This window comes from Protopterus annectens, chromosome 13.part0, assembly GCF_019279795.1.
Source record: "Protopterus annectens isolate FY-2018-M chromosome 13.part0, PAN1.0, whole genome shotgun sequence".
NCBI lineage: Eukaryota > Metazoa > Chordata > Ceratodontiformes > Protopteridae > Protopterus > Protopterus annectens.
In genome coordinates, this window is record NC_056747.1 from 382,194,386 (window position 1) to 382,206,685 (window position 12,300).

At 36.4% G+C, this 12,300-nt stretch overlaps 1 protein-coding gene across 1 annotated transcript in view; it reads right to left on the bottom strand.

Annotated features, from left to right (window-relative positions):
- The window catches only part of APC2 (APC regulator of WNT signaling pathway 2), a 788,186-nt gene that overhangs the window by 237,394 nt on the left and 538,492 nt on the right, over nt 1-12,300 (bottom strand). The window contains exon 7 of the mRNA XM_044053997.1: nt 5,149-5,226. Within this exon, the coding sequence (XP_043909932.1) occupies nt 5,149-5,226 (78 nt within the window). The remainder of the gene's footprint in view (nt 1-5,148; nt 5,227-12,300) is intronic.

A 12,300-nucleotide genomic window follows, 5' to 3' on the forward strand; every position in this document is an offset into this window, starting at 1 on the left:
TCCAAGCATGCCGTCACTACAAATTATTACATTGTAATCCTAGCTTCAGCTATGCCACCACTACAAAGTATTACACAGTAATCCTAGCTTCAAGCATGTCATCAGTACAAAGTATTACACAGTAGTCCTAGCTTCAAGCATGCCATCACTACAAATTATTACACAGTAATCCTAGCTTGCCTTCAAGCATACCATCACTACAAATTATTACACAGTAATCCCAGCTTCAAGCATGTCATCACTACAAAGTATTACACAGTAATCTTAGCTTAAAGCATGCCATCACTACAAAGTATTACACAGTAATCCTAGCTTCAAGCATGCCATCACTACAAAGTATTACACAGTAATCCTAGCTCCAGGTATGCCATCACTACAAAGTATTACACAGTAATCTTAGCTCCAAGCATGCCGTCACTACAAATTATTACACTGTAATGCTAGCTTCAGCCATGCCACCACTACAAAGTATTACACAGTAATCCTAGCTTCTAGCATGTCATCAGTACAAAGTATTACACAGTAATCCTAGCTTCAAGCATGCCATCACTACAAATTATTACACAGTAATCCTAGTTTGCCTTCAAGCATACCATCACTACAAATTATTACACAGTAATCCCAGTTACAAGCATGCCATCACTACAAAGTATTACACAGTAATCCTAGCTTCAAGTATACCATCACTACAAATTATTACACAGTAATCTTAGCTCCAAGCATGCTGTCACTACAAATTATTACACTGTAATCCTAGCTTCAGCCATGCCACCACTACAAAGTATTACACAGTAATCCTATCTTCAAGCATGTCATCAGTACAAAGTATTACACAGTAATCCTAGCTTCAAGCATGCCATCACTACAAATTATTACACAGTAATCCTATCTTGCCTTCAAGCATAACATCACTACAAATTATTACACAGTAATCCTAGCTTCAAGCATGTCATCACTACAAAGTATTACACAGTAATCCTAGCTCCAAGCATACCATCACTATAAAGTATTACACAGTAATCCTAGCTTCAAGCGTGCCATCACTACAAAGTGTTACACAGTAATCCTAGCTTCAAACATGTTAGCTCTACAAATTATTACACAGTAATCCTAGCTCCAAGCATAGCATCACTACAAAGTATTACACAGTAATCTTATCTTCAAGCATGCCATCACTACAAAGTATTACACAGTAATCCTAGCTCCAGGTATGCCATCACTACAAAGTATTACACAGTAATCCTAGCTCCAAGCATGCCATCACTACAAATTATTACAATGTAATCCTAGCTTCAGCCATGCCATCACTACATAGTATCACACAGTAATCCTAGCTTTAAGCATGCCATCACTACACATTATTACACAGTAATCCTAGCTTCAAGCATACTATCACTACAAAGTATTACACAGTATTCCTAGCTCAAGCATGCCATCACTACAAAGTATTACACAGTAATCCTAGCTTCAAGCATGTCATCACTACAAAGTATTACACAGTAATCCTAGCTCCAAGCATACCATCACTGTAAAGTATTACACAGTAATCCTAGCTTCAAACATGTTAGCTCTACAAATTATTACACAGTAATCCTAGCTCCAAGCATAGCATCACTACAAAATATTACACAGTAATCTTATCTTCAAGCATGCCATCACTACAAAGTATTACACAGTAATCCTAGCTCCAGGTATGCCTTCACTACAAAGTATTACACAGTAATCCTAGCTCCAAGCATGCCATCACTACAAATTATTACAATGTAATCCTAGCTTCAGCCATGCCATCACTACATAGTATCACACAGTAATCCTAGCTTTAAGCATGCCATCACTACGCATTATTACACAGTAATCCTAGCTTCAAGCATACTATTACTACAAAGTATTACACAGTATTCCTAGCTCAAGCATGCCATCACTACAAAGTATTACACAGTAATCCTAGCTTCAAGCATGCCATCACTACAAATTATTACACAGTAATGCTAGCTTCAAGCATGTCATCACTACAAAGTATTACACAGTAATCCTAGCTTCAAGCATACCATCACTACAAAGTACCCCCAAGCAGCATGTATAACTGCAAAGTATTACACAGTAATCCTAGCTCCAAGCATGCCATCACTACAAAGTATTACACAGTAATCCTAGCTTCAAGCATGCCATCACTACAAAGTATTACGCAGGAATCCTAGCTTCAAGCATGCCATCACTACAAATTATAACACAATAATCCTAGCTTCAAGCATGCCATCACTACAAAGTATTACACAGTAATCGTAGCTTCAAGCATGCCATCACTACAAAGTATTACGCAGGAATCCTAGCTTCAACCATGCCATCACTACAAAGTATTAGTAATCCTAGCTTCAAGCATGTCATCACTACAAAGTATTACGCAGTAATCCTAGCTTCAAGCATGCCATCACTACAAAGTATTACAGAGTAATCCTAGCTTCAAGCATGTCATCACTACAAAGTATTACGCAGGAATCCTAGCTTCAACCATGCCATCACTACAAAGTATTACACAGTAATCCTAGCTTCAAGAATGTCATCACTACAAAGTATTATGCAGGAATCCTAGCTTCAAGCATGTCATCACTACAAAGTATTACACAGTAATCCTAGCTTCAACCATGCCATCACTACAAAGTATTACACAGTAATCCTAGCTCCAGGTATGCCATCACTACAAAGTATTACACAGTAATCCTAGCTTCAAGCATGCCATCACTACAAAGTATTACACAGTAATCCTAGCTTCAAGCATGTCATCACTACAAAGTATTACACAGTAATCCTAGCTTCAAGCATAGCATCACTACAAAGTATTACACAGTAATCCTAGCTTCAGGCATGCCATCACTACAAAGTATTACACAGTAATCCTAGCTTCAAGCATGTCATCACTACAAAGTATTACGCAGGAATCCTAGCTTCAAGCATGCCATCACTACAAAGTATTACACAGTAATCCTAGCTCCAGGTATGCCATCACTACAAAGTATTACAAAGTAATCCTAGCTTCAAGCATGTCATCACTACAAAGTATTACGCAGGAATCCTAGCTTCAAGCATGCCATCACTACAAAGTATTACACAGTAATCCTAGCTCCAGGTATGCCATCACTACAAAGTATTACACAGTAATCCTAGCTTCAAGCATGTCATCACTACAAAGTATTACGCAGGAATCCTAGCTTCAAGCATGCCATCACTACAAAGTATTACACAGTAATCCTAGCTCCAGGTATGCCATCACTACAAAGTATTACACAGTAATCCTAGCTCCAGGTATGCCATCACTACAAAGTATTACACAGTAATCCTAGCTTCAAGCATGTCATCACTACAAAGTATTACGCAGGAATCCTAGCTTCAAGCATGCCATCACTACAAATTATTACACAGTAACCCTACTTCTCCTTCAGATCTTATCTTCTGCTGAACCCAAACAAAACAAGAGGTTTTCATCCCCAAACAATACTTTGATAATAAAGCACCTTTACTTTATCATTCACACAAAACTCTAGACTTGAGGTTTTCACACACTAAATTACTTGAGGTTACCATAGAGGAAAGGAAATTGACCTACACATCCAAAATACTATCAAAAAGACTCATATAAAACCAGGTCTCCTCTACAAAGCATCTCCATACCACACCTTGCAATCTAGAAGGACCACTGCCCTCTCTTAATTTTTGCCAGCCCTCTCATATGTCTCTACTCTGCTCACAAATGTCAACTTTTTCCTTTTAACCAAACTAGAACAATGTTATAATACAATTCCATAATTCGCAACCTACCTTCTAAATAAACTCTATCGTTGCCTAGCACTCAGCCAAGTAAATGGGATGGAATTCCCAACTATCAAAACGTCAGTCAACTAAATCTGTCCCACAGTAATCCATCACCAAACAAATGTCCAGCACTGAAGACACTAATGCTATTGATCTCTTAGGTCTAAGAACACATATCTTCCCCACATCCATAGGCCAAACAGTAAGTATAGTGAAGCAATGTAATCCTCATTTGGATCCAAATGCTGCAATACTCTCCCACAAGATCTAAGACAAATCATAAATCCAAAATACTTCAAAGCAAACCTTAGGACGCATATCTTGCATTCTAAACTACGCTCCTGCAGCTCTTCTCTTGGCTAAACATAGACACATCTCTGTCTATCTGTACTCTTATCTGTAGTGTCCTTTTGGTCTTTCTGCATATTACTAAGCTTCTGGGTTTTCATCAGAAGACTCAATAACTTAGCCAAACCTAGAAATTCTTCCCAGTCTGCTATCTAGTAACAATGCCCTGCACATATTCTGTTGCACCTATTAACCTAATGGAAGCTCATAATATTATCACTGTTCCTTAGTAAAACTAAAATATATCCTTATATACTAATTTTTGTATGTGTATATGACATTTAACATTTGCTGTTTGCTATATTGTCAGATTTGTTAACTTTGAAGTTTTTCTCCCTGGGCCCCCACTGAAATGGGGACTGTCACAGCCCAGTCAGACATCTGAAGTAAACAAATTGTAATAAATAAATATATAAATAAAATATTTCAGTACTGCATTTCAGTGAAATGATGTGACAAAGAAAAATGAAACTGTAGTAGCTACAGTTTACTATCAACCCAGTAAAATCAGAATAAATGCAGCAGTGAAACATGACAGACACAACTAATTAACAGTACCCGAAGAACACCCAAAGGTATTAACAACTGTAAGAGAAAACAATACATCATAATTAAGACAATGTCATTAATATATCTTATAGAAATTCAATACATTGCAAGACATTAAAGGATGTGGATGTTGGGGGGTGGGGTCTCTTAAGGTTGTTAAAAAGTGAATTCTAAGCTTAGCAGCACAGAAGTTATAAGTCAGCATCTGTGCTGATTCTAACTGCATGGTAATACAGAATAAAGAGGAAACAAATTCTTGGAAGGAAATGGAAGGAACAGAGACACAGCAGTAGGGCAAAATGCAATGAGGAAAATGTAGAAAAAATACTAATATAGTGTCACAATTTCACATTGTACTCTGAGCAGTATGAGTCTTCTTTCCAAGTGGGTTTATGTGTCTGACTAGAGTTTGGGGGGATGACGTTACCTGGCTACACACCTTACCTGCAGATCTGTTGGCTGCACCTTGTTTTGGTTTTCTATGAGCTCCTTCTCAATTTTCTCCAGCCGAGATGCTCTTATCTGTGAGGAATACAGGAAAACATATCAAGTAATAAAAATGGTCAGCCTCTCAGGTGCATCTTTGCTGTTTTTACACTGATTAAAACTCTATCAGAATGGGTTAGCACTTTTTTTTATGCCAAGTGAAACATAGAAGAATCTTGCCATCAAAATAACATGCCTAGACCATTTCTCAGGAAACACCATATGACAGTATTCAGATACTAGTAATGCCTACAAAGAGATTATGTATTTGCTGTGTATGCTTCCTCTTTATATACTTCACAGTTTCTGACCCATGTTTTCTCCAAAGCTTTTTAGAGTTGTATTTCATCTTTCCCACCATTACTAGCCTGTAGAATCAGAATCCACAATGCCAGTATTTACCATTTTACCACTAGGGATGGAAATGCCCCCCCCCACACACACACACACACATACACACATTTCCCCATTGTATGTTGCTTATGGGTGTAGAAGGAGTGCTATGTCATATGAAAGTGCAACCCTCCCTTTTGAATGTGGGGCATATGTTCACTATTGCTCCACATTTTGGTGACATTTACTAAATCAAGATACCCTGCATATGTGCATACACAACATTTGTATCAGAACCTTTCTATCCACTGTGTTACAGCTTTCCAGGTCCATTTACAGTCTCATTATGGTACTGCATTTGAGACACTGTTGTCCCCCAACCCAGTAGCCCCTCCAAAAAAACAAAGATTTCCCTAGGGATTTTTCATATTCTTACAACATTCCCACATGACAGAATGGACCCATTAAGAAGTCTTGCAAATGACAAGTATTTGTGACTTAAGCTGTAATGCTTGTTGCCATGTAGACTGGCCCACTTTTATCGCATTTTATTAAAATACTTCTCCATGCTCATGCAGTACACATCATATACCCCTTTGTCTTGGACAGTTGAGGATACATGTTGTTGACTGTGTATTTGTCACCCAATCACCAGTATATGTTAATGAGGTTATCACCAATGGCCTTTCTACCTGAGGAAAAGTACTTCTTTCAGACAGCCTTACAGACACCAGTTCTGCCCCCCCCCCACTCAGTCTCACTATATAGTGTCAGGCTTACACTCAGTTCCCATTTTCCCATGTATCTCAAAAGACTTTGAAAAATATGCACCTAGTACTCCCATATGGAGGTGGCCAGTGTAACTCGTTTTCCTTCCTCCCTCCCTGTTCCAACCAGACTTTGCTATGTAGGATCAGGTAAGCTTTCAACACTGAGTAATACATTGTTGTTCCCATGATGACACATGCCAGTTAACTACCAGCATGATTTGCTACATATGCTTATGCTGCCAGAGGGAGGCTATGTCAGAAAAGTTTGAGAGTGCAAATCCTCAGGAATGTGGAGTAGAATAAACTTACCTATAGTTATTGCCTCAGCTTCTGAAACCTATTAATGTACAGCTAAACACCGATAGAATGAAAATACCTGCTAACCCACTTGTTATGCTCCATTGAGGACCCATTTGATTAAGTTGGTAGTAGTCCTGGTGGATGCAAAAAATCTCACAGCACCTATTGAAAAGAGGGTCCTTTATTTGTATTCTATTTACAACTTATTTATACCAATATTATATGAGTAGGGATCTTTTATCTGTATTCTATTCACAACTTATTTATACCAATATTATATAAGTAGGGATACTTTATTTGTATTCTGTTCACAACTTATTTACACCAGTATTATATATTTATAAATTTTACACATTTTCATCACCAACATTCACAATGAAGAAGAACCAACAATATTTTCTTTACTGGACCACAACTCCTTCTTCCACAACCACCATTTTATTTTTTATATAATTGCTGGAAAAAAAACATTTCCTATTAAACATGATTTAATTAAGTCTTTCATTCCAAACAGCACATGTAACATAAAAACATAAAATATTCTTCTATTTATTCTTAATTTGTTCTCTTTTTTGATATTTTTATAATATCCATATGCTATCATATCCATGTTATGTCTTTTTCTTTTATGTTTCCCAAAACATTTTCTTCACACATTTTTTTCATACTTTTCTTACTCTATGTCAAAACACATCTTCTGTTATTTCCACTTTCCTACAATATAAACAAATTCTTTCACGTCTCTTTTTATATGGCATATTACTTTTAATAGGAAGTTTGTTTACACTCAACCTCCATAAAAAATCCTGACATTCTACATCATTTTTGAACCATTTATTTTTTTCTTTAATAGCTTTTATTTTTTCTTCTTGCAAAATTTTCCATGGATTAATACAAAATGATTGATCCATTATCTTTCTGTACCATTTTTCCTTCTTTCCTTCACCTCATCAATCTTTATCTTCCATATTCTTATCTTTTCTAAAATATTTTGCATCATTATAATATTCTCTTTTTCTTTTATTGGATCTAGCTTCTTCCCACATGCCCTTGTATTTACAATTAAATATCTTTCCCACTAATTTATCTTTATCCTTTATCCATTTTAATATTTTATATAAATTCAAAGAAGCCCCAAATCCTACTGGGTTTACTAATCCCAAATCACCACCTGCTTTATTCCTATAAAATACCCCCCTTTTAACTGGATTCAATCTAGAAGCCAATATAAAAGAGAAAATTATTTCCATTATATCTTTTACATACATTTTTGGAATCATGGAAACATTTACTAAATATGCCATTTTACTTATCAACACATACTTAACCAAGTGTGCTTTCTTCTTATATAACAGTTTGTATGTTTTCCAAAATGCACATATTTATTTCACACTTCTTATTAAAGTGTCCTGTTGTCTTTCTTTATTTCATGAATACCAAACTTTATTCTTAATACCTTTATTTCAGTTAAAGTAAATTGTATGCCTGCTATATTATTACTACTTACTAATCTTTGACATTTTTCTTTAAGATCCATTCCCATTCCTTTTAATAAATCTGTTAAACATTTAATTACACAAAAGAACCTCATGGCAAGCAGGACTACAGAGCCAGTTCCAATCCACGCCACCAGAATACTAGGATGGTAATACAGCAGCTTCCACTCAAGTAAATAACACCACAATCATGTAGGCAGATAAAGATTTAATATTTAGAAAAAACACACACCATAGGTTAAGTGTTTTCACCCGGATCCACCAGGCTTCATCAGAACAATGATCTCAACCATACAAGTTGCTTAAATACATTTACTAATACAGTTAATATAATTAATCAACTTAATTAAGTCACACAATTTAAAGGCACAACCCTAATCTAACAAAACCTACAATACAAATATACAATCCTATGTTTAGTTCAGTAAGCTTAAAATTCATATTAACTATATGTAAAATGTACCTCTATACATGATATATGAAATATAAATATATATGTATTAGATTTTAAAACAAAATTAAACATGTAAAAATGTAAAAGTGTATGGTGAATATACCTTGAAAGCACCTCTATTGACAAATGTTGTTAAACACCCACTATAAACTATCACAATTTGGCTGCTCTAAGCCCCAACACACTGTTAATGCTTATGTGTTCATTTAAACCTGGGGTCCTCCCCGAGTCCAGCTTGAGTTGCCAGAAAAGCTCCTTGTATTCAAGCTTAGCCTCCCAGCACCCTCCCCTGGGATCCACCCCTATTTGTTCAATCACAAAGAATTTCAGTTTCATGTCTGTACATGTTCTAGAATGTTTGTATAGGGCATTCGATTCCTTTGCCCTGGAAATATCATACATGTGTTCATATACTCTCTTTTTTAAAATCCTCTCAGTTTTACCTATGTAAAAACTATTATAGGTTTCACATGTCACTAAATAGACCACTCCTTTTGTATTACAAATGTAGAAGCCCTTAGAATCAACCTGATATTTCCTCGATGGTATATAAATCTCCTTCTTATTGGACATGTAACTACACTGCTTACAATACCCTCACCCATGGGACCCCAATGTCTTTTTCCAACTCAAATTCTTTTCTTCTTCCTTAAATTCAAATAACTCCTTCATGTTGGTGTCCCTTCTCCTAAACAAAAACAGGTTTATCTGGAAGGTAGCTTTGAGTGTCCTCTGTAACCTTAAAAATAGTCCAGTGTTTCTTCACTATCTCCTCAACCTGAACAGAGGTCATGGATAAAGTATGTATGAATGCACATTGATGTGTTTTGTCAACATTCTGGACTTGTCCTTCAGTCAGTCTACCCTGTCCCAAGAGTGGATGATACAATGTTTCCTGGTCCCTAATAACTTCCTTAACCAAACTGTCCAAAATGGCCCTAGGGTAACCTCTCTCAAGGAATGTTAGTAAGGAACTCTACTTCATCTGAGAACTTCTCCCTATCCACTGTCATTCTAGAGGCCCTGATGTACTGTCCTTTAACTATCCCCTTCTTTTGATAAAAATGGGTGCCCACTTATGAAATGAAGATAAGAGTTGGAAAAGGTGATCTTTCTATACAATTTAGAATGAAAACACTGATTCCTAAAATCCTTGTAAATCGTAACATCCAGATAATCTATCTTAACCTTTGATAGGGAATGGGTGAATTTTAGAAACCCAGATGTATTATTAATGTAGAGAAAGAACTCCTGTAGGGATTCTTCTGACCCTAACCAAAAAGAGACAGATGTCATCAAGAAAACGAGTATAAAAGTAAATGTATTTATTCCATTCTGTGTGTTAAAAATATATTTCCTCTCCTAATAATACAGGACAAAATTGGCATAAAAGGGGGCACAGGCAGCCCCCATGGCCACCCCTTTATTTTGCTTGTAAGATTCTCCATTAAAGTGTACAAAATTGTTATTCAGTACAGTGTCCATGAATTCCAGGATCAAATTAATCATGTTATTGTTCAAATGACTAGCCTCCAAGAGCACGTCACCAAACCATTCCAAGCCCTTATCATATGGGATGCTAGGAAATAGTTCCACCACATCAATAGTGACCAGGAAAACCTCATTATCAAACTTATCATAAGTAATGTTCCTCAGAAAATCCCAAGAATCCCTGGTAATATGAGTCAAAGAAAACACAAATACTTTCAATTGCTGGTCTACATAAATGGCAAGGGGCTCAGTAATAGAACCCCCTCCTGTTACAATAGGTCTAAATTTCAAATTTTCTGTTCCTTTATGTTTTGGATATCCCAAAAAATACCAGGGATTCTTGGGTAATCTACATGTAAGTAGTTGCAAAGTTTTTCATTTATGGTACCCTGTAATAAATGGTCATAAAGGAAATAATTAATCTTAGAATAAGCAATGTTGATCTTGTTTCTGGACACAACTGTGTACTGTTCCTCATTATTCAAGATTTTGTACATACTTATGTCATAGTCCATGGAATACATCAAAACCACCCCACCACCCTTATCTGGTTTCATAACTCTACAATGGTTAATTCTAAGTTGGTTTAACAACTCCCATTCACTATCTTCCACATTGCTGTCATGTTCACTTTTAAAGTTTAGATTTCTTATATCTTTTTTCACCATTTCCTCAAAAATTCTTAGTATAGGGTTAAGTGGGGGGTTAAACGAACTATTTCTGGAGAGTTCAGTTCTATTATATTCCTGCCTGTTGAATAACAATTTTAAATTCAGTCATCTGACAAACAACTTCAAGTCTATCAAGGTTTTAACTAAAAAATGGGTCTGGGTGGGACAAACTGAAAACCTTTTGTAAACAATTCAAAGTGTCCATCTGTAATTATAACATCAGTAAAATTAAAAATGTTAAAATTACCACGAGTCCATGTCCTACCTACGTGTGTTGTATTGGTATCACTATTAGCTTGTGGTAATACTGTCTTGTGAATCTGCTGAGGTATCACAACCTCACTTACATTGTTGAAGGAACAATACCTAAAGTCCAAAACCTCACTAGGTCCTTGATCTATCTGGAACTGTAATTCCAACTCCTCCCCCTGAATCTGTTCCCTCTCCCCCGAATATGGTAGGAAAAATTGTGTCCTGTGTGCCCTTGCTTCTGGGCTAACCTTTCGCTCCTCCTCAGGGGGGGGGGTAGATCTACAGGGTGGTCAGTATCATTGTTGTCATTACAGTTCAGTTCAACATCCCCCATATTCATTATTAACCAATGCAACATCATGTTTGTTCTGTGTATCCTTTAAAGGGAGTGGATAAGCTCTGCCATCCCTGTACTCAATTAAGTCCTGTTGTAACTTTTTAATTTTTCTGTTAAGGACCTTATCACAGTACATATCAATATCTCTAAACACACTGTCATACTTATTCTTTTCAACCTCAAATAAATAATGTATAGTAATTTTGTTGTATAAAATATTCACATCTTTCAAAAGAACTTCCCTTTGCATTCCATAATCTTTTATCATTAATTTAAGCATACCAATACCTGTGTTGTTAAACAGGTCACACAATTGTTTGTGCAACCAACTATCCACAATAACATTGTTAGGATATTTAAATATTTGCAGTCCTTTAGGCACCCTATTCACAGCCACACACTCATTCAAGTAATCAATTTCCATTTGAACATGTTTAAGATCTAACAATTGATTTTTAAAAGTTTTCAGAGTCCATGAAAGTCTCATTACTTCTGGTACACAGTCATTAAAAGTAAACTGCCTACCAGTCCAGGCATCAAAGTTCAACACTCATTTTTTGTTCAATTTATCCTTTCCAGTATTGTAAAGAAAACCCATCTCCGAATGTGTAGTGTTCGCTACATCCTCTCCAGCCACGACCATATTTCTTCCCTCTCAGTTTGAGCCATTACCATTCTCGTTGTATGAGCCACACCCCAATTTCTGGGTCTGTTAAGCTGCTGCTGGTTGCCGGACAACCCGGCAAGATCCTCGTTAAGCTGGCTTCCAGAATTGGAAGCCAATTGTTGTAGCAGCAGAAGAACCTTATTAAATTCACCCCCTAGTGACCAGGGTGTTGTCCTCTTTGTTACTATCAGATCCCAGTTAAATTAGTGGAGTGTCTGCAAACAAACTAGCTTCTGCTCCTTCAGCCATGAGCTCCAAAAGACCACAAACCAGCAATTCAGTTCCAAAAAAATAAAAAAAAATACAAAAGAACCTCACGGCAAGCAGGACTACAGAGAC